This window comes from Halichoerus grypus, chromosome 9, assembly GCF_964656455.1.
Source record: "Halichoerus grypus chromosome 9, mHalGry1.hap1.1, whole genome shotgun sequence".
Lineage (NCBI taxonomy): Eukaryota > Metazoa > Chordata > Mammalia > Carnivora > Phocidae > Halichoerus > Halichoerus grypus.
In genome coordinates, this window is record NC_135720.1 from 116748111 (window position 1) to 116768230 (window position 20120).

At 52.9% G+C, this 20120-nt stretch overlaps 4 protein-coding genes across 8 annotated transcripts; 2 read left to right on the plus strand and 2 right to left on the minus strand.

Annotated features, from left to right (window-relative positions):
- The first annotated feature begins 3847 nt into the window (after positions 1-3847).
- Positions 3848-6823, plus strand: LY6G5C (lymphocyte antigen 6 family member G5C). The gene is made up of 3 exons (XM_036108296.2): positions 3848-3968; positions 5021-5179; positions 6484-6823. Exons 1-3 carry the CDS (start codon positions 3848-3850, stop codon positions 6645-6647), a joined length of 444 nt encoding a protein of 147 aa, XP_035964189.1. The 3' UTR covers positions 6648-6823.
- A 2476-nt stretch (positions 6824-9299) lies between these two features.
- On the minus strand, positions 9300-11977 carry LY6G5B (lymphocyte antigen 6 family member G5B). Of its 2 annotated transcripts, none has more exons than XM_036108295.2 (3): positions 11917-11977; positions 10657-10785; positions 9300-10360 (listed from the first exon to the last, which is right to left on the minus strand). In XM_036108295.2, the coding sequence occupies exons 1-3, from the start codon at positions 11975-11977 to the stop codon at positions 9960-9962; spliced, it is 591 nt and encodes a 196-aa protein (XP_035964188.1). In that variant the 3' UTR covers positions 9300-9959. The 2 variants fall into 2 exon arrangements, with proteins under 2 accessions (XP_035964188.1, XP_035964187.1); XM_036108294.2 differs by lacking the exon at positions 11917-11977 and adding an exon at positions 10931-11906.
- Positions 11978-12047: 70 nt separating this feature from the next.
- On the minus strand, positions 12048-16368 carry CSNK2B (casein kinase 2 beta). Of its 3 annotated transcripts, none has more exons than XM_036108290.2 (7): positions 16220-16368; positions 15530-15612; positions 14469-14571; positions 13777-13892; positions 13254-13329; positions 12916-13105; positions 12048-12280 (listed from the first exon to the last, which is right to left on the minus strand). In XM_036108290.2, the coding sequence occupies exons 2-7, from the start codon at positions 15599-15601 to the stop codon at positions 12190-12192; spliced, it is 648 nt and encodes a 215-aa protein (XP_035964183.1). In that variant the 5' UTR covers positions 15602-15612; positions 16220-16368; the 3' UTR covers positions 12048-12189. The 3 variants fall into 3 exon arrangements, with proteins under 3 accessions (XP_035964183.1, XP_035964184.1, XP_035964186.1); XM_036108291.2 differs by lacking the exon at positions 16220-16368 and adding an exon at positions 15942-16073; XM_036108293.2 differs by lacking the exon at positions 12916-13105.
- Positions 16369-16547: 179 nt separating this feature from the next.
- GPANK1 (G-patch domain and ankyrin repeats 1) lies at positions 16548-19488 on the plus strand. 2 transcript variants are annotated; one of them, XM_036108289.2, is made up of 4 exons: positions 16548-16856; positions 17006-17069; positions 17419-18313; positions 18872-19488. In XM_036108289.2, exons 3-4 carry the CDS (start codon positions 17703-17705, stop codon positions 19314-19316), a joined length of 1056 nt encoding a protein of 351 aa, XP_035964182.1. In that variant the 5' UTR covers positions 16548-16856; positions 17006-17069; positions 17419-17702; the 3' UTR covers positions 19317-19488. The 2 variants fall into 2 exon arrangements, with proteins under 2 accessions (XP_035964182.1, XP_035964181.1); XM_036108288.2 differs by lacking the exon at positions 17006-17069.
- Positions 19489-20120: the final 632 nt, after the last annotated feature.

Here is a 20120-nt window from a genome sequence, read left to right on the forward strand (position 1 = left end):
AGCTGAGGAAATTGGTTTCCTCTAACTTCTGTCCTATTTCCACTCCTTGGATTTCATGGAACAGAATCAGTCCTTCTCCCACCCATCAGTATGTTCCCTGGCCACCTCCTTCTTTGAGAACCTCTTTTCTAGATGAAACTCGCCCAGATTTACCCCCCTTGGCCACTGTTGTGAACAAGCTTAACATGGGCAAGCAATAATGCTCTGATGTCCTAGATGGCCTCTGGCTAATTTCAGTGTCTCCTGAACCCCACGGCATGAAGCTCCTTCTGCATTCTCTGGGGCAGGAGCATACTGAGTCTCCACTGGAAGGGTGATCTCTGATATGACACCTGGTATTTGGGGTTAAAAGAGAGGAGGTGGCCACAGCTCCAGAATGTTCCACTTTTAGCAAATACTGGAGAGTTGATGCTGGCACTCTGCTCCTCTGTCCCGTCCCAGGGGGCAAACAGGGTGGGAAGTGTGGAGCATGAAGCTGTAGGACCAGTTGCCCGGTTCTGAACTTCACCCCCCCTGATCCACCAAGACAGTTAGTTAAGCTCCTGGAAAACAAGTCTGTTCAGCTAAGTTAACCTCCTTGAATACAAATAGGGGGCACCTAGCCCCACTTCCCACACCCTGGAGACAAGGGACTCCCCCTTCCTGGCCATGGCCACTAGGGACTCTGTTGACCTACGTCTGCCACCACTTCCCCCTACCCCCTTCTTCCTGCACATACTATAAAGAACAGTGGATGTCATGAGGAGCCCTTGGATATATTTAGTGGATGGGGAGGGGGAGGTTTAACATTTGAATTCTGGACCCCCCACACCCACCCAGGGGCCTCAGTCTACATCCTTAGATCACTCCCCACCCGATAAAGCTCACATCAGCTGTTTGCTGAACAACCCCCACCTGGGGTGGGACCAGCTCCCTGTCCACTCCTTCTCACCCTATATAGCAGGGTTCCAACAGTCTCAGGAGAACATCTGAGATGCAGATCCCACATCTGCTGGGGCTCTGGACCTTGCTTTAATGGGCACCAGGTAAGGCCCGGACGGCCAGGCGTCCCCGAGGAGCTGGGCACACTGGGAGAGAGGATGGAGGCTGGGACAAAGAAGAATTAGCACCTGAGCAGGAAACCTGGGAAGGAGAGGTGGGCCCTGGGCTGGACCGTCCCTCATCCTTCCCTATCTTAGAGGCTGCCAGAGTCGGCTCTGGGCTCCGCGTTTGGGCTGAGGATTTGCTCCACTTCCCCAGGAGGGGCAGGTGTCTCCTTCTGGGCTGTCACAAGTGGGTGAGGGCCAGGTACCTAGCCACTCATTCATCCAGCCACTCAACAAGCCATCCCAACACCCTGAGGAACCAAATCATTCATTTTTTTCATTCATTTATATTCGGGCTAAAGATCGCTTCTCGAGTTCCTCTCCCAGACCGCCTGGTCTAGCCCGTCGGCTAACAGAACTCGGCTCTCGTCCAGTCCAATCATCTATGGCCCCGTCCCTTGTCGGCCCCGCCCCGTTCCCCTGAAGGTGGCATTCGGCCCTCAGGCCCCACCTCCTTTGTTTCGTCACTCGGCTGCTTACCCCCAGGCGTCCCTTGTCCCGGGGGAGCGGCACTCAGCCCAGATACCGCCCTCCGCAGGTGTCACCATGGCGACCACAGCAGCGCCCCGCCTCTTCACCCCGGGAAAGCCTCCTTGGAGCCCGTCACCGTGGCAACGAACTCACGAGGCTCTGCCCGCGCACTGGCCGCGCCGGGTCGCTCAGACTGGGGAGTAACAAAACGAAACAGGGGCAGCACTGATGGCCGTGAGGCCACGCCCCTGCCGAAGAACACCTCTCCCAGCCCCACCCAGCCCAGCGCCGAAATACCACTCGTGTCTTCCCTCCCGCAGCGCGCGCGGCTATGGGCTCTAACTCCACAGCGAGTCTTCCCGGACCTCTCAGGGTCACTCCTTCAGGGAGCCCAGCCTCAGCTACCCATAACTCCCTAGTGCTTGGACTTAGTTGCGGTTATATTCGAGAGAGGGGTTCCGAGGACGCTGTGAAATTCCCTTCTAACTCCCTTTTGCCCCCTTCGCTTCAAGAGGAGCCCCCGCTCTCTGATTCTCTGTCGTTCATTCAACAGACATTTCGGCTGGTGCCAGGCGGCCCTCCCACCAACTTCATTACTCTGACTTTTCAATAACATATTTTTCTTATTTCATTCATCCCAACGCTGTTGGGAGCGCAGTGGCGTGTATTCCTTTCGTGTTTCTTCTTTCCCGTGCGTCTTCCTTGGCGCGAGTCTCCGTCCCTTTCTTCCCATCTTCCCCATCAGCACCCAAGGCCGGATGATTCTTGGATGGTCCGGGACTGTAAGCAGGGAGCCCTCCTGCAGCGCCGCACCCCAAACCTCCAGACCGGAAATTGGAGCAGGTGATTCGCTCCTTTACGCCCAGCTCTTCCCACAGCCCACCCACACTTAAAGTGAAAAACCCTGAGGGGCGCCTGGGTAGCTCGGTTGGTTAAGCGTCTGCCTTCGACTTGGGTCGTGATCTCGGGGTCCCGGGATCAAGTCCCGCATGGGGATCCTTGCTCATTGGGGAGCCTGCTGCTCCCACTGCTTGTACTCTCTCTCTCTCTGACAAATGGATAAATAAAATCCTTAGAAAAAATAAAATAAAATGAAAACCCGGAGTCCCTCAGAGAATGACCTGGAGAGGGGCATGCAGAGAGTCCGCCAGGCGTAGGAGCCGGGCAGGCCACGCCCCCCGCCCCCGGCAGAGGTGGTGGGCGGGGCGCCCGGGACGCCCACGGCCGCTTATTGGTTGCTGCGTAGCCTCCTACCTGGGAGGGTTGGTGGCGCCGCAGCGCCGCCTTCCGGGGGAGCCTCGTAGTACTCTGGGTGTCCGTTAGGGGTGGATGTCTGCGTCCGACGCGGGCATGGCTTTCCCAGGTTTTCTTCCCAGACGCTTCCCCCCGAGAACTGAGCTCGGCCTGGGGGCCGCCCCCGCATCCTCCTGGGAGCCCTGAGGTGCAGTCAAGCTCGGAGAGCGAGCGCACGGCGCCGGAGCCTGTGGGCGCCGGAGATCAGAACCACTGACCTGCAGCTGAGCTTAGGCGGGGCGGGGGAAGGGGGGGCGTAAGGAAAGGCGCTGGCCAGCCGGAAACCCCACAGAGTCCACTGGACTGAATAGGTCACTGGGGACCCAGGTGTCCTCAATTTGGGATTTCTTACCGTTCCACGTTTTCCCCATCTTGGAGAGTGGTACCACCAATCATCTCCTTGTGCAAGCCTATCCCCCCACCTTCCCTCTTTCCATATTCAGTCTAACTCCAAATCTGTCCAATTAAATAAGTGTCTTCTGAGTGTCCGATTCCTTCATGTCGGCTCCTGCCTCTCTTCTGCTAGACCAGGCCGCCATCTTGTGACTGGACTCAGGAATAGCTTCCCAACCGGTTTCCCGGCCTCCAGTCTTTTACAAACAGAAATCTGATCTTGTTGCTCCTTTGGTCAGTGCCTTCGACTTCTCAGGCGCTCCGGGGAAGCACTTGTCTTCTCCCCCCACCACCACTCCCCATTATTCCTTGTTGTCTCCCCCACTAGACTGCTCTGTGAGGGCAGGGATTTTGTGCAATGTTGTATCCCCAACACCTGATAGCGTGAATAAACTTAAATATGAAATAAAGTTTCCCTCTCATTCCCCTCTTGCCAGGGTTCTGTCCCCAAGGCAGGATATTAGGCCTTAGAGTGGTCATGGCTGAGGACACTCTGTCTCTCTGGCTATCCTGGCACTGATTTCCACCCCGAATGGGTGTTACCTTCCTCTTGGCCAATTTCTCTTCCACCGATATAAGCTCCAACTGGAGGCTGGTGGGCAGTCATGCATTTTATGGCAGGCCCTGCAGGTAGCCGGAGTATGGGGCCCCTGGGCCTCCACAGCAACCCCCAAGCCCTATACATGGTCCTTTTAATAGCGCTGGTCATGATGAGCTTGGTGTTTGGTAAGTGGCTCTAAGCGGTCGGAAGGGTCTCCTGGTCTGCTGGGTAGAGAAACCCACAGACACCAGGTGTCTGGGTACATCTGCCCAGGATGCTCAGGTAAACCCAGGCAGGAGGAAAGATGGGATGGATGGGCTTGATGGGATAATGCCTAGGGACTGGGAATGGACTAATGTTCACTCTGAGGGAGATTTCTAGTTATCACCCCAGGGCCGTCTCAACAGCAGTGAGATGAAGATACTGAAGGGACCCCATTCAAATCTGGGGCAGTGCAGAATAGGGAGCGTTCCGGGAACGTGCTAAATGACAGAACCAGCACCTACAGAGTAGAACAAGCCTCAATCCAGCCTGATAATCTCCTCACTTGACTGCAAAACGCCACCTGTGTAGAAGCAGGATTCAAAGTGTTTGTTCAGTATCTGCCTCACACTAAGTGCGCCGCTGGGTCTGGGGACTCATTAACATGTGGTCTGGGCCTGGGACCAGAGGAAGAGGGAAGTGTATATACTCGTAGTTGGGGAGGGCTTTGGTGACAGAGTTTAATATGAGTCTTTCCAGTGAAAAGACCACCAACGAATGTGGTGGTGGGCTGCCTGAGGTCTGTCTACAAAGTGCAGACTCTTCCTGTCATGATGCAGTCTTGTTTTCACTTCTTGAACATTACAGATTAAGAAAGCATATTCAAAAGCGAGTCCATAAGGGTGAGGGACTGTAAAACCAAGTCCCAGAGGAAGAACTGTCCTCACTGAACTGCCCAAAGCTGGAATGAGCTGCCCCTGCCTCACCTTTGAACTTAGAAGCTTACAGAGTGCTGGGCACATGTTAGCACCTCAAATACATGTTGAATGAGTGAATGAATTCCTTAATGAGTTCCTTATTTCAGGAGGTGTAAGAGCAGAGAATGGAGATTTTAACAAGGCCTCTGGTAGAGGATTAAGCCAGATGGTTTTCAAGAATTAGCGATCTTACGGTTTTCTGAGATGGGGAGGTGGGGAGGGGGTTGACCAGCCAGGAAATTAGGTGGGTTTGGAGTCAGTGTTTGTCTGTGTTCTAGGTAATTTTGATCCTGAACCCCCTCATCCAGTTCAGCTCCCCAAATACCTACGCTGCTATCGATGCCTCTTGGAGACCAAGGAGTTGGGATGCCTTCTGGGATCAGACATCTGCCTCGCCCCACCTGGCAGCAGCTGCATGACTCTCCTCATAAAGAACAGTAAGCTGCTTATCTTTGGCTCAGCCCATCCCCGAAATGTGTGTCTCGGCTGTACCCCATGTCGGGTTCCTGCTCCCATCCTGGTCTCTCTTTCCTTACCTTCAGAGCCATTCTCTGTCTCCGCTTCCACGCTTCTGTTCCCTCAGCCTGCAGCTGACCGGCTCCCGCCTTCCTTACAGCACCCAGCCTTGTGGGGGACCCTTGTGATCACCAGCTCCCCCAGCCTGTCCTCAGGCTGCCTTCTCCCTGCCTGTCAGCCACAGTTCCTGCAGACATCTCTGGCTCGTCCACTGCTTCTTCCCGGTCTCCTTCCCTGGGTCTTGCCTTATTCTCCTTGACCCTTAAGGGTTCATGTTCACCAAAGTTTGGGCGTTAGCTGTCTTCTTGCTTTACTCTTCCCAGAGGATTTGCTCTGCTTCCTCCTGAATTTGAACGTTAGGCCAAACTGTCATGTCAAATGGCGCTCTGGAGAGCAACACCTCATTTTTCAATTTGCTGAAAATTTACTACATTTCCCTGTTCCTCATGCCTGCTCTTCCACACAATCCCTCACACTTTTCTTTTTCTTCTCCTCTTTCTTTCTCTCTCTCCCTCCCTCCCTTCCTTCCTCTTTCTTCTTTCTTTCTTTTTCTTTCAGCTGGGTGCCCCTCCCTTACCCTTTTTAAAACACAAAACATGTATTGTGTGCTAGCACTATTCTAAGCACTTACAACCCTCTGAGATAGGTATTGTTATTACTACCCCCCCCCCATTTTGCAGATGAGGAAACAGAGGCACAGAAAGGTCAATACCTTGCCCAAGTCTCCTAGAAGCTGAGTCACAGTTTGTGTGCTCTTAAACAACTACAATACTCTTAAAACACTACAGAGATGGTGCTCTTAACTACTACATGAAATTACCTTCGAATTCAAATTCAAGTCTTTTTATTACACTTCTTAAACATAGATATGGTCCAATGTCAGAGTATTCAAGCATATCAAAGAGAAGCCTCTCCCAACTTCTCCTTATATGGTCCCGGCCGAAGTGTTGGTCCCCCCTCCCAGGCAAGACCAAACTCAGCCCCCTCCAACCATCACTATATTTTGAGTGGCTCTTTCCCACTAACCTTCCACAGAATTCATAGCTGGTGACTCCCTGGCATTCCCTGCCCCTGCCCAGTTCCAGAAATCTGCCTTTTGGGGGACCAGGGAAGAGTGGGGGGGGCAGTGATGCTAAGTCCATATGGAGTGACGAGATGGAGGGGCTTGGGGCTGTGCCTGGGACCTGGGATCTCTGTATCACTGGTTGCTGCCATCCTTCCCCAGACAGTGGTTCTGACATCATGGTGAGTGACTGCCGCCGCAAGGAACAGATGAGTGATTGTTCATATACCCGCTCTTCTCCAGTGTTTGGCTTCTGGATATTTTCTCGATGCTGCTTCCGGGAGTTCTGCAATAACCCCCAGAACAGAGTCTTCTATATTCCTTAGAATTTCTGCAGAGACTTTTAAGAATAAAATCCTGCCAGTCGCCTTTCATCTTCCTGATTTCCAGCTGGCTGGCACAGCCAGGACAACTTCCAGTTCTTCCTACCAGCCCTCCCAGCCTCCCTCAAGTTACTGGACCCCAACCCTATCTGCCTTTTGTTTGACACCCCTCGACACCCCTTTTCCCACTCTATCCCTCCCCAGCCTCCCTCTCCAGAAGTCTCTGAGTTTTGCCTTCAAGTCCTCACAGTCTGACAGCTTTTCTCCTCTCTTCTCCCACCTCTTGGCTGCTCCTTAGCCCAGCTTTGCCCCTTCTCCCACCATGGACCTCTCCCCTCAAGTCCCCAGGTGTTACTCCCGAATACATTGGTGTGCAAACTATATGGCTTGTCTGTGTCTTCTGGTGGTGGTGGAGGCCGAGATCCTGCCTGACTGCCCTGCTGTGGGGGCGGGTAAGGGGCTCCCAGCTCTGCTGAGCTCTGCTTCTGCCCCAACTCCATGTCTTGGATTCAGCTCTAGGCACAAAAAAAATGAAGAGGAACCGAAGCGCTCCTGCAGGGAAGGCTGGAAGGACAAGGGGCATCCTTGGCAGTGGGGTCAAATCCAGGACTGTGTGAGAACTGGAGGGGAGGTCCACAGTGGGGGAGAGGTGCTGGTGGGAGCGGAGCTGTGAGAGGCCCAGGCCCAGGCCCGGGGCGGGGGGGGGGGGGACGCTCTGTGGAAGAGCCGCTAGGTCTCGTGGAGCCCTGGCCTGACCCCAGGCTCAGCTTCCCTTTTCAAGGATGGTGTGGAAAGTTACTGCAGAATTTTGGGCCTTGCGTTCCTCAGCCTCTGAGACCGTCCTCCACTTTGACTTGCTAGAGCTGTATAAACCTAGACTTTTACACTGAAGTCAGAGGTGATGGAGAAAAGTGGGCCCAGACAGAGGGGGGGCACCCTGAAGGTTTGGACCTATTTTTGTACCTCCAACTGCTCCCTGACCTACAATTTAATATCGGTGCTTCCTGCCAGAGCACAGGCCATTAAAGGGGCCATGGAACTCAGTTAACATATGTGCAAAATGTGTAAGTGAAAATATATGCTGTATGATGCCATTTGTTATCAAGCACAGACAGAATTCCTCTAAGCAGCTACAACTCAGGACAGTGGCTACTGCTGAGTTGGGAGACATGCCTGGGAGGGCGCACAAAGGCGGCTTTGGGTGCTGACAAAGGCCTTTATATGGACTTGAGGACTGGTGACACAGGTGTGTGGTTTACAAAAACTCAAGCTATGGTGTATGCAAGCTTCTGTATGTTTTGCTAAAGAGGTTTAAAAATAGGCCAAAGGGGCACCTGGTTGGCTCAGTTGGTACAGCGTATTGCTCTTGATCTTGGGGGCATGAGTTTGAGCCCCATGTTGGGGATAGAGATTACTTTAAATAAAGTAGTAGTAACAGAGGCACTTGGTGGCTCAGTTGGTTAAGTGTCTGCCTTCGGCTCAGGTCATGATCCCGGGGTTCTGGGATCGAGCCCCGCCCCAAGCTCCCTGCTCAGCTGGGGGTCTGCTTCTCCCTCTCCCCTTCCTCCCTCAAATAAATAAAATCTTTAAAATTTTTAAAAAATAGTAGTAATAATAAATACATGCATACACAAACACCACAATCTGTATCTTTGTCCCTAAGGCATGTGTCTATTTTGGAGGCTCTAATTTGCACCTGTGCACACACTCACATGCGTTCTTTCAATCCTATGAAGTACTATTCCTCTTTGACAGGTGACCAAGGTAAGGTAGAGAGACCAACTTAGCCAAGTGGCAGAGGAGCCGGGATTGGGTCCCCCAACCACAAAGCTGCACTACTTTTCAGAAAAAGGTTTCACAACCCCAGCACTGGTTTACAAGACTCAGAAGGGCAGGCACCTAGCTGTACTCATTAACACCAAGCCCAAAGCAGTGTGTTTATTGCATGTATGGAAAGTTATGAATATTCATTATTGCTTTCTGTATGCTTGTAGTTTTTCAAATGAAGTATTAAAATGAAAGATCTAACCACTGCAGCTCCAACCATGTATCTCTGAACATCCCCCACGCCCCAACCTAGCTCCCTACTGAGGGGTCCTGCGTGCCAGGATCCTAAAAAGAACCAACAACAGGCAAGAACCCAGATCCCTCAGCACCAGGTAACTCTGAGATACAGACCTGGGCCCTTTGGTTTGCTCCCGAGTTTTCCTGGTTCAAAGGAGAGTTTTCCACCTCTGTTAGATGGAAAACCCTGATGTAACCTGGGTTTTAACTTTCTAGGTTTTGTTTCTAGGGCAAGTTTTTTTTTTAGTTCAAGATTTTATTTTTAAGTAATCTCTACACCTAACGTGGGACTCGAACTTACAACCCCAAGCTCAAGAGTCGCATACTCTACTGACTGAACCAGCCAGGCACCCCTGTGGGGTAAGTCAAAAGCTGAGAGAAGTCATAATCCTCATAGCTGAACAGATCTCTAGCCAAGCAGAAGGTGGGATGGATAAAGGCTCTTAGGGGACAAGCCATGAGGAAGCCACAAAGGCCAAGTGGAATGGGCCAGGCTGTAGACGGTTTGATCCCCATGCCCAACCAACCTTCGTTCCCTGGTCTATACTTGCCCCCACCTGAGCCTGACCCCATAAACAGTGTGACACAGACTCAGCCCAGTCCATTTATTGTGGAGGTTGTGGAGAGCAAGCAGATGTGGAGCAGAGCAGGCCAGACCCTCGTCTCTCCTCTCCCCTCCCCTGGCATCTACTGAAGTGGATGTCAGGACTCAGTGATGCGAAGTGAGGCTGAGGAGGCCAGGGACTGCAATGAGAGGAGAGAAGCAGGTGACCAGGGCAGGGATGGGGGTGGAGGGAGTGAGGCAGGGACAGCACAGTGCTAGTCAGAAAATGTGCACGGAAGTCTCCCCGTCATTCTTCTTGCGGCAAGTTCAGTCTGGGTCTTAAGATGGGCACAGGATGTGATCTACAACCAGATCTGAATGGAGGCAGCAGTGACCAGATTGCCAGAGGATTGGAAAGATGAGGGGGATGACGGACTCCGGTCACAGGAAAGGACACGAGGAAGCCACTGGCCTTCCCCAGGCCGGCCTAGGCAGACTCTAAACTCATTATTTTCTACGAGGTCGAGCACCACCAGTTTCTGGGAAAGAAAAGACACCAAAGCCATAGTCACGCTGGAAGTACAGAGGAAGGGAGGCCAGAGAAATCACAGAGCAGAGAACGTGGGTGTTTTAAGAGGGCAGCGCAGGGGGCTGTGGTCTTAGGGGAGAGATGCTGGAATGCAGTGAAATCCAGGAAGGCTAAGGCATCAGGGCCCAACCCAGGGAAGAACCAAAAGTCCCGAGCTATTGAGGAACAAATATACGCGACGCAGGTCAGCAATGGACAAGTTCAGGTTCAGGGGCAGGATGGCCGGGGCGTCCAACCCTTTGGGCTCCTTCCCAGCATGGAAGCTGCGGAGGGGCAGTGAGAGATTCAGGGCCTGGTAGAACCAGTGGATCTGGGACTCGGACAGGGGCAAGGCCCAGGCCCCAGCCGGGGGATCAGGCGGGGAGCTGTGGAGCTGGGGGCTGGACCAGGAGTTGCAGTAATCGTACTGGCAGCATTGCGCCTGGTACCAGTACTCCGAGAAGTAGGTATTGCGTTTTTCTTGGCAGCGGTAAGAATTATACTGTCCACAGCCTCGGATGAAGAAACGAATCTTGGTATCTGGAGAAGAGGGAACAGCTAACTCATAACCCCCGCTGCCTCCCATAGTCCCCAACCCTGTTATCCTTACCTCAGACTCTCCCCATCCCTCACCCAGACCTGACTTCCATCCCAGACTCCTTCAGAAGGGGCCAGAAAAACTGGCTCAGTGGATCCCCCAGAACCCTCGACTCCTCCTTCCAGGATCCTGCTGTCTTCCTCTTGCACCCCAGGCCCTAAGCAGCCCTCGTCTGAGAGGAAAGGAGACCAAGCCATGGGCTATCCCAGCAGCAGCCCCTTCCTGGGGCTTGACTCACCGTAATAGATGGTGATCACCATACATGGCGATGGGGTGCTGATGGTGCACTTCTCTGAGCCTGAAATGCACCCTGTAGAAGGGTCTTCTAAGAGGCAGAGGTGGCAGGTCCGGACTTCAGGAACAGGGGCTGGGGAAGCAGAAGACAGGAGGGATGGGAGTGTTGGCTCATTCCAAGTTCTCTGCCTTGCAGGGAGCCCGTGAACCAGGGCTATAGCCCCACACCCTTCCAGGACTCAGTCACTTCTCGCTCCTTGCCCCTGGGCCCCACTTACCTTTTGCCACTGCGAAGCCCACCATGACCAGCACACCTACAAGCATATGGGCCTTCATGATGGAATTCCGGGGAGAAGGGCAGTCCCTGGGGGGTATCCCGAAACCCCACCTTCCTGTGACCCTGCTCCTTGATCCTGAGCTGCAGGGTGGTTTTGACAGTTTGAGCAGGAGCTGTAGACGCAGAGCTATATTCCTTGGCTGGGGGAGGAAGTTATTAACTTGGCTGGAGGACAGCGTGTCCTCACCCACAAGGTCGGGTTCCTGTACGTGGGAGCAATGGCCCAGACAACACCTGGGCCTTTATCCAGTTGCCTATCTTTGTCCCTCGTGCCCTGAAAAGATCTATTCCCCCACCTCAAGGGTCCATGGATCAGCTTCTGTCTCTGGTACCACATGCTGTCCTCCCCACACAAGAGAACTGTCCCTATTGTGCTGGCAAAAACTTTGGCCAGGGACCCTGGGGCCCCAGCCTTCTGAGACGACCATGTCTTAGCCCCCCAGCAGGGGGCGCACAGACACCACCCGGCAGCAATTCTGGACCTTGTCCCTCTCTCCACCCCTTAACAGTTCTGTTTATTCCAGGACCACTTGCCCTGTAAAATCAAAACTGGAAGATGTTGTTGTTGATTATACTCCTTATGGTATAAATATACAGCCTTAGGTGGCCAAAAAAGAACAACTATGTCTCTAGACTTTGAAATCTGATTTTCCCCTGGGTCTTTTCCTTGTGGCCTTGCACATACTAGAAGTTCTGCTGTACTGCTAAAAACCTCACCCAAGGGGCGCCTGGGTGGCTCAGTTGGTTGAGCGACTGCCTTCGGCTCAGGTCATGATCCTGGAGTCCCGGGATCGAGTCCCACATCGAGCTCCCTGCTCGGCAGGGAGTCTGCTTCTCCCTCTGACCCTCCTCCCTCTCATGCTCTCTGTCTCTCATTCTCTTCTCTCGCAAATAAATAAAATCTTAAAAAAAAAAAAAAAACCTCACCCAAATCCACTGGGCACCCATCTGTGCTGGTTTTCAACTTGAGGAGGGTGGGCTGGGCCATGAGGGTCCCTGGAATCAAGCAGAGCAGCACCCTCCCATCCCCCAACCCCAAGCACCAGCAGACCAGCTCATGGCCTTTTCTTCCACTTTATTTCATATTCCCACCACAATAATGACTCCTTTAATTTAAACTAAAAACCATAGAGGGTTCCTGAAAGGGTGGCAGCAAAGGATCGGAGGTGTCGAAGACTGAGGGCCAGGTGGGATGGGCAATCAGCGGATCGTCTTGACTGGGCTCTTGAAGTTGCTGGCGGCTTGGAGCTGCAGCTGGTAGGCCATTGGATGGATCTTGAAACCGTAGAGCCTGGGCGGGGGCAAAGGTCAGAGAGGCAGCAGGGTGAGCCCCACCCTGGCCCTGCCAGTGGCCTGAGTTTCCACCTCCCCACCCCAGCTTCTCCATGAGTCTGCTCAGTGCTTAAGGACAGTGGCTCCCAAACGGCTTCCCTCCAGAACATTGGGAAATATACATTAAATAGCCATTAAAACTCAAATTCTAGACTACACGTAAACATACACACACACATACACACACACGTATGTGATTGTATGTTTGTGTATGTGTGTGCGGATCAGCACTTGTTTCAATATAATATCAAACTGTTCTTCCTGGTAAACATGATGTTCCAGGAAGATAAACCACACTTTTTCCTGGCAAACGGTTGAACAACCAAGATGATGACAGCTACCATTTAAATGGTACTTCAGGTGCCAAATGTTTTTCAAAGCAACTCACTATTTAAATATACCTTATCGGTCAGGTACTATTATCCCCATTTCATGGATAAGGGAACTGAGGCACAGGGAGGCAAATACCTTCCCCAAGGTTACTTGCTCTGGGAGAAGCAAACCTCAAGAAAGGACCATGCCCTGTCCTCCCTTCTCTCTGGGGAATCCCAAACCTTTCCTTTGACCCTGGGTGACTCTATCCCTGCTCCCCACCTGGGCACAAACTGGTTGGCGGGCCGCTTGGGCCGGTACTCGGGGTGCACCATGAAGAGCATGTGAGGGAAACCGGTGCCGAAGTAGGCGCCGTCCGTGTGATGGTGCCTCGATGACTTGGGTGTGTACACGTCCATGCACTTGGGGCAGTAGAGCTTCACCATGGCCTCACCTGGGATGTCCGAAAGGCCTGGGAGACAGCCAGACTCAGCAGGCCGGGCACCCCCAAGCCTGCCCCACCTCCCTCCCAGACTCAGGCCCAGACTTGCTGAGCCCCAACTCTTTCCCAGGAGGACCGGCCATTTGATGTGGCCTCCTTTCCCTTCTCCAATACTCACCGATGGGAAGCATTGGCTGGTTCTCACAGTACACACGGGGACAGTAGCCAAAGTCTCCCTGCTGGTACTTTTCCAACTGAGGTGAATAAAATGAAAGGGATTGGTGGGTAGGTATAAGAGAAGAGGCAATCCCTTCGTCAGCCCAACCCATATTGCTCTGTCCTCCACTCCTGCCTTTCTGTCCAGAGACCCCTTCAAGCTGGCCCAGATGGGCCCTCATACTCCCCTGCTTCCTTTCCTCCAGTTAGGCAGGTTACAGACCATCAGAGCCATTCGCTGTTTGTTCCCTGAGGAAGAGGCAGACTGCAACAACTTCCTGTCCAAGGTCACGTCTCCCTCCCTGTAAACACCTCAGTCAGCACAACCCCAATTAGGATTTAATTCCCAGGCCCCGTATCTGGGGTTCTTCCCCTCTTCTCAACCACATTCCTTGACAAGGTTGAAAACATGTGACTCCTCACTGCAGGAACCTCTGTTTCCCTTACTGCCTCAGAGGAGTCAAGGGGGAGCAGAGAGGCCTCACCATCTGGGCGATGCCACGGTTGGTGAGGATATAGCGGGCGTGGATCAATCCATAAAGCATCTCGGCTGCCTGCTCAATCAGGTCGCTCTGGTTGGGGTTGTCTTCCAGCTCTTCATCTGAAACATGGCCCCAGCCAATTGCAACCATTTGTCTTACAGCTTTCTTAGATGTCCCACCCACCTCCAGGGGCTGCTGGCTACACAGTTTGCCTGGCACCCATCTTTGAACCACCCATCACCTGGGCATTTGACCCAGAAACCTGGGCCTCTGGCCCTTCCACCAACCCAAGGCAGCTCTGCCTTCTCTCTACACCTCTTTAGCCTTTACTTTCTTCTCTCCCTCTCAACTCTCTCAACAAATAAATGAAAGATATCAATACAAAAGATGAAACTCTAGACTAAAAGGTGCAAGGCAAAACAAAGAAACAGGAAATGAGACCCATGGGGAAACTAGCATTAGGGGATAGAACCAAATTACAGGATCAGAGTGCGGGTACAGGTGGTGTAAGTCACAAACCCAGGCAAAAGTCAGATGGGGGACCAAAATGAAGGACAGGACTTTGGATAAAAAGAGTCAGAGAACCAAAAGAAAATTTAGAAATTCAAGAAGCAGATAAACAAGAATATGAAAAGAAAAAGCAAAACAAAACAAAAAACCCATTCACACACAGAACAACCCTGAGGGTGCCTCACCAGGCTCCAGGTCCAAGATCATGTCTAGAGCTTGTCGATAGTGAGGAACCTGCTCATTGAGTCCAGTGAGATTGAATTTGTCCTGGATGTAGTCTTCATCCACCTGTCAAGATGTGGAAGTCAAGAAGAAACCCATAGCAGAATCCTCAGCTTTGACCTAGGCACACTGCTCTAATTGATGCCTTATTCTCAACACAACTGCTTCTGTTTCCCCTCATTCCCCAATTCCAACTCAGCAGAACTACTTGAGTCTCTCTCCCCAGTTCACAGATACTGCCTTCCCAAAAAAGCTTTGGCTTTTCTTTTAAACAGCTACAACAATCTCCTCCTTAAAGAAACATTCCTTTCAAAAATCCCTGTTCCTACTCCTGCACCCCATCTCTACAAATCAGTTCTGTCCTCTCCTTAGGGGCAGCTGGATCTCTAAGGAAAGTGGAGACTGCGGGTGCCTGCGTGGCTCAGTCGTTAACTGGCTGCCTTCGGTCATGAACCCAGGGTTCTGGGATTGAGCCCCACATCGGGCTCCCTGCTCAGCTGGAAGCCTGCTTCTCCTTCTCCCACTCCCCCCTGCTTGTGTTCCCTCTCTCTGTCAAATAAATAAATAAAATCTTAAAAGAAAAAAAAAAAAAAAGTGGAGACTGAACAGCTTGGGTCCTGTGGGCAATTACAAGCCTTTGTATTACCAGCACACAACTTTGCCCATTACAAGACATTTTCACAAACAGCATTTTAATTCTAACAGGCTCCCAAACTATGGACTACCACTCCCAGTCTGATAATAATAATAATAATAATAATAATAAAGTTGACTTGTCCAATATTATATAATAATAATATTAAAGTTGACTTGTCCAATGTCATATTGCTGGAGAATAACAGGCTTGGGACTTGGGCAGTCTTGCCACTTCACAAGTTAGTGAGGGGGGTTACTGAAGGGACTCTTCCTTGACAGGAAAAAGTGTCTATGGCAGCCTGTAAGAGAAGTGTCTGGAAGCTAATATGTGGGAAAATATATAGCCAAACTTTGTGAGGAGATGGCTGGGAGATTGAGGAGAACTCACTTCACAGAAGAATTCATTGCCACGGAGCCCACAGAACCAGGAAATCCAGGACACCTCCTCTGAGCTGCTCATCTTCACGTCAGCTGGAGAAAAATAGAGTGTAAGTAAAGCCCAAGCTCTCCCACCCAGCCTCTGGTATCCTCCCTCCTCCCACACTTTGCTCTCCAACCATGAAAGAGTTTGGGGCCACCTTTCCTTAAAAGATCCTAGACTCTGGAGCACCCCTCTCCAGTTCCTGTTATTCACACCTTGGCCCCTTTTCTGAGATTAGAGATTCTCTGGAGTCCCACACTTTCGAGAAACCGACAGGTCTTGACCCACCAGTCTTACCCACACCCCTAACGCTCCCGAAGACCTGCCCCCTTCCTCTTCATGTCAACTCCGTCAGGGCCCTCGGGCTCGAGATCCCTACCCCGCAGGTCTCTGCATGTCCCCAGCGCCTTTCCCAAAGGTTCCGAAGTTTATCCTTTCCAAGCAAAAGCTGGGCCCCTTTTTCTCTCACGGCCTGCGGGTGGCCGTCAGGGCCCTTTCACAGGAGTCCCCACATCCCGCCTCCGCCCCTCAGGCCATCCCTCCCTCCCCCAGTGCCGGACCGGGTCACTTCCTTCCCACCCCCACATCAACGCGCGGAGACCCCATGTGCCGCGCCTAAGGACAGGGGACTCGGCGCGGCGACGACCTCAGACTCACCGGCTGGACGGGGACCGGGAACAGGGTGGGGGAGGGGAGTTGCTGCTTCCAAAGAACCGCGACGGCTACAGCGCAGGCCGCGGACCCGACCGCGGCAGGCGAAGTCGGGTGGGGGGGGAGTGGAAATTGGGGAGGGTGGGGAGAGGGCAACGCGCAAACGCCAAGGGTCGAGCGCCGCAGTGAACGCCGGGAAATGGAGTCCCCGGTAAAGAGAAACTGGCGAAGCGAGGGAAAGGCGAACTACGAATCCCAGGACGACTCACGAACGACCCTGGCGTCGCGAGGCCCATGAGCAAGACGCTCGGGGGCGGGGCGCAGCGGGGTGCCACCGGAAGCGGAAGCGCAGTACCCCTTTCTGGGCCCGGGAGTATGGGAAATAGAGTCGTAGAATTCCGCGACTGAGGGGCCGAGAGGGGCGGGGAAAGGAACGAGGCTGGCCGCTGGTTTCTTATAGCTCCCCTCGCGCAGCGAGGCTCGGCTTCAGGCGCTCGCCTGATGCCCAGAATACTGACCTCATCCGCGTCTAACCCACCGGGTCCTCATTGCCTGTCGAGCCTCTTACCCGAGTCAGGCCGGCCACTGGAAGCCCCGTCGGGGCCCGTGTTTCACCCCGGGGTGTGGTCTCCTCAGGCGGGAGGTGAGGCCGGGCTCCTTGCTGAGGGACGTGGGAAGGGTGGGATGGGCTGAGGTGAGCGGTGTGAGAACCGGGACGGCCCCGTGCGCTAACCTGAGGTGGCACCAGCCATTCTGCTGCTCGTCCCCTTGCACTTCTCCATTTCCTCTTAGGGCTTGAATGGGGCCTTCTGCTGCGGGCACTAAGTGTGACCATCGAACCCTGGTCAGAATAATGGTGAGGGGCAGCGTGACGTTATTTCATTTCACAGCTTCGGGGCATTCCACAGGTTTCCTTCCGCCTCCTCAGAGCCTTTCTTAACTCACAGAGTGGTTTCGCAGCTCTAAAAAATGAGCTCGGAGCGGGGACCACGTTCGGGGAGGCGAAGGGCATTGTGGGGGCGTTATGTAAAAGTAGGACCCCAACCGACAGATCCTCTGTCCTCGCGCTACCTAGGCACGTGGCATTTTGAGCGGGTGCTATTGGAAAAGTCCCGGGGCGGGGAAGCTGAACCTGGCGCTTCGCACATGACTGAGCCCTCAAGTTTTGTTTTGTGTTGTTGTTGTTGTTTTGTTGTTTTTTCCAGTCACGCGTGCGTGTTCCGGTCGTGTGGCTATTTGATCGTCATCTCCTTTGCTTAGAGTAGCCCCGTTTCGCCGTTCGGAGACCACAAAGTCACGGAGACTGGAGCTTCTCCCCCAAATCGGCTTACTTCTGTAGAAGTGTTAAAGTCTGTTTTTCTTTGGGAAGACCAGACCCCGACATAGGATCAAGGAAGATTTAAAGGGCAGTGCAGAGCCACCAAGGGATTGGCTTGCTTGTCTCATACTCCCTTTATCTAGTCTCATCTTTTCAGTTCTCCCAAAAGCCATGTCCAGGCCCTCCCTCATCACCTTCACCCCAGCCACCAACCCCAGCGACCTCTGGAAAGATGGGCAGCAGCAGTCACAGCCTGAAGAGCTGGAGCCCACCTTGGATGGGGCTGCAGCCCGGGCTTTCTATGAGGCCCTGATTTCAGATGAGAGCAGTGTCCCTGAATCCCAGAGATCTCAGCCTGAACCTGCCAGTAAGAGAAAGAGGAAGAAGAGAAGAATGATGAGGGAAGCTGCTTCAGGAGCCTGGGGAGGACATGGACAAAGGAGATCCCTTGAGGCAGAGGACAAGATGACCCAGTGGATACTGAGGGCGGCTCAGGAGGGTGACCTGGCAGAACTAAGAAGGCTGTTGGATCCCCGTGAGGCAGGGGGAGCCGGGGGCAATATCAACGCTCGGGATGCCTTCTGGTGGACCCCCCTGATGTGTGCTGCTCGAGCAGGCCAGGGGGCTGCTGTGCGTTATCTCCTGGGCCGTGGAGCTGCCTGGGTGGGCGTCTGTGAGCTGGGTGGCAAGGATGCTGCTCAGCTGGCTGAAGAAGCAGGTTTCTCTGAGGTGGCGCGCATGGTCAGAGAGAGCCATGGAGAGATGAGGAGTCCAGAGAACCGGTGAGGGGAAGCCTTAGCCCATGCCCATCTTTCAGTGTGTTCTGCCCTTCCTAGCCACTCCACACCAGAGGCTCCAGAACAGAGCTAAAGCTTCTCTCCCTGATCCCCCAGTATAGGTTGATAAGGCAGTGTAATAGAGTGATAATAAACATGAGCTCCCTGGGTTTAAATCCTAATTCTACTTACTTGGGCAAGAACCTAATTTTTATGTGCTTCATTTTCCTTATCTGAGAAATGGGGGTATAAGAGCACCTTTGTTAAAGGGTTGTTAGGATTTAATGGGTCAATATACGTAAAGTGCTAGAATGATGCTTACCATATAATAAGCACTGTATACATATTAATTGTAGTCGTTGTTAAGCTTTGCCCAAGAACTTGTGAGGCCTGGTTGCCATTTCTCCTCCCAACTGTTCCCCGCTGGGTCCCTCATTGCTAAGTGGTTTGGAAGGCAATTTGTTTTTTAGCAGAAAGACTGGAAGGACTTCCCACCTTGCCACCTACCTGTGAGGCCTCAACTCTTCCCTGCCCTGAACTCTGTTCTCTTTTTTTCCTCTGCAGGTCCCAATCCCCGTCCCTCCGGTACTGTGAGACCTGCAATGCCCACTTTCAAGACTCTAACCATTACACATCCACTGCTCACCTGCTGTCACTGCCCCGTGATCTCAGGTCCCCCAACCTGCCCCTTGGGGTTCCCACCTCCAGCCCAGGCTTCAAGTTGCTGCTGAGGGGAGGCTGGGAGCCTGGAATGGGGCTGGGACCTCGGGGTGAAGGCCGCACCAACCCCATCCCCACTGTCCTCAAGAGGGACCAGGAAGGATTAGGCTACAGATCAGTGCCCCAACCCCGAGTCACACACTTCCTGGCTGGAGATACTCGGGCCGTGGCTGGGAGGGAGAGAGCCCCTCGGGTGACCACATTGAGCCGGAGGGAGGAGAGAAGGCAGGAGGAGAAGGACAGGGCCTGGGAACGGGATCTGAGGACATACATGAACCTTGAGTTCTGACCTTGGTAAGGTCTGATCCTGGTCTATTGCTGAAGTCTGAACTTGGACCTAGGCCCTTTGGCTTTTACTTCCTGGGGTCTGTCCAGGTCCCAGACCCTCAGATTTTAGTCAGTGGGCTCTGTCTTTGGGAGAGAGGAGCTGAGAGCTGAAAAATAAATCAAACTTCCTCTTTTGTGTTTATTCACTTTTCTGGAAACTATTGTGGGAAAGCCAAACAAGTCGGGGGGCCACATGCAAGTCCCACCTGAGCCAGAAGGGGTAGCCCTTCCTGGTGGCATGATAGGGTCACCTCCCTGACAGTCTGGTTCATTTCCAGGTCCTAGCCCCTGCCTGGAATGCCCCACCTATTCTTTCAGTCCCCTGAGCCAGGAATTGCCCAAGCTCTGTGCCAGTCTCACCTACCCCAGGAAGTGTCCCCTGACCACTGCAGCCAATTCAATCACTGTTTTTATTTTATTTTTTTCAATTACTGATTTTAAACAAGATCATACACTATATGCTAAGAGGAGAAGTAAAACATATTCCTAACCTTCTAATTGCTTACGGCTAGAGGAGGCAGGCTACGACCGTGATCAAATATACAGTGCATGGTGATCGGGGAAGCCTGGGAAAGCTCATGGGGGTGATGAGAGTAGGTAGGGTCTTGCAAGAAGAGGCCAATGGGCTGGGAGGGCCTAAGAATATCCAGCCTCTACCATGATGTTGGCTGAACTAGAGCCAGAACCTCCCAGTGTACATTTTGGCCTCCCAAATGTAACCTTTAAGTCAAGGTTCTTCATTTTACTACCTGAAAACGCCTGAGGG

What these genes read in the sequence shown, in the direction of transcription:
- LY6G5C (XM_036108296.2), top strand. Translation starts at nt 3,848, where the DNA reads ATGCATTTTATGGCAGGCCCTGCAGGTAGCCGGAGTATGGGGCCCCTG. An exon ending in CATGATGAGCTTGGTGTTTG is followed by an intron (nt 3,969 to 5,020) that starts GTAAGTGGCTCT and finishes TCTGTGTTCTAG; the next exon opens with GTAATTTTGATCCTGAACCC. An exon ending in GACTCTCCTCATAAAGAACA is followed by an intron (nt 5,180 to 6,483) that starts GTAAGCTGCTTA and finishes ATCCTTCCCCAG; the next exon opens with ACAGTGGTTCTGACATCATG.
- LY6G5B (XM_036108295.2), bottom strand. Translation starts at nt 11,977, where the DNA reads ATGGCCCAGCCCACCCTCCTCAAGTTGAAAACCAGCACAGATGGGTGC. An exon ending in TGGGTGCCCAGTGGATTTGG is followed by an intron (nt 10,786 to 11,916) that starts GTGAGGTTTTTT and finishes CTGCTTCCCCAG; the next exon opens with CCCCTGTTCCTGAAGTCCGG. An exon ending in GGTGATCACCATCTATTACG is followed by an intron (nt 10,361 to 10,656) that starts GTGAGTCAAGCC and finishes CCTCTTCTCCAG; the next exon opens with ATACCAAGATTCGTTTCTTC.
- CSNK2B (XM_036108290.2), bottom strand. Translation starts at nt 15,601, where the DNA reads ATGAGCAGCTCAGAGGAGGTGTCCTGGATTTCCTGGTTCTGTGGGCTC. An exon ending in GATCTTGGACCTGGAGCCTG is followed by an intron (nt 13,893 to 14,468) that starts GTGAGGCACCCT and finishes GCCATGTTTCAG; the next exon opens with ATGAAGAGCTGGAAGACAAC. An exon ending in GCCAACCAGTTTGTGCCCAG is followed by an intron (nt 12,281 to 12,915) that starts GTGGGGAGCAGG and finishes GCCCCCGCCCAG; the next exon opens with GCTCTACGGTTTCAAGATCC.
- GPANK1 (XM_036108289.2), top strand. Translation starts at nt 17,703, where the DNA reads ATGTCCAGGCCCTCCCTCATCACCTTCACCCCAGCCACCAACCCCAGC. An exon ending in ATGAGGAGTCCAGAGAACCG is followed by an intron (nt 18,314 to 18,871) that starts GTGAGGGGAAGC and finishes TTTCCTCTGCAG; the next exon opens with GTCCCAATCCCCGTCCCTCC.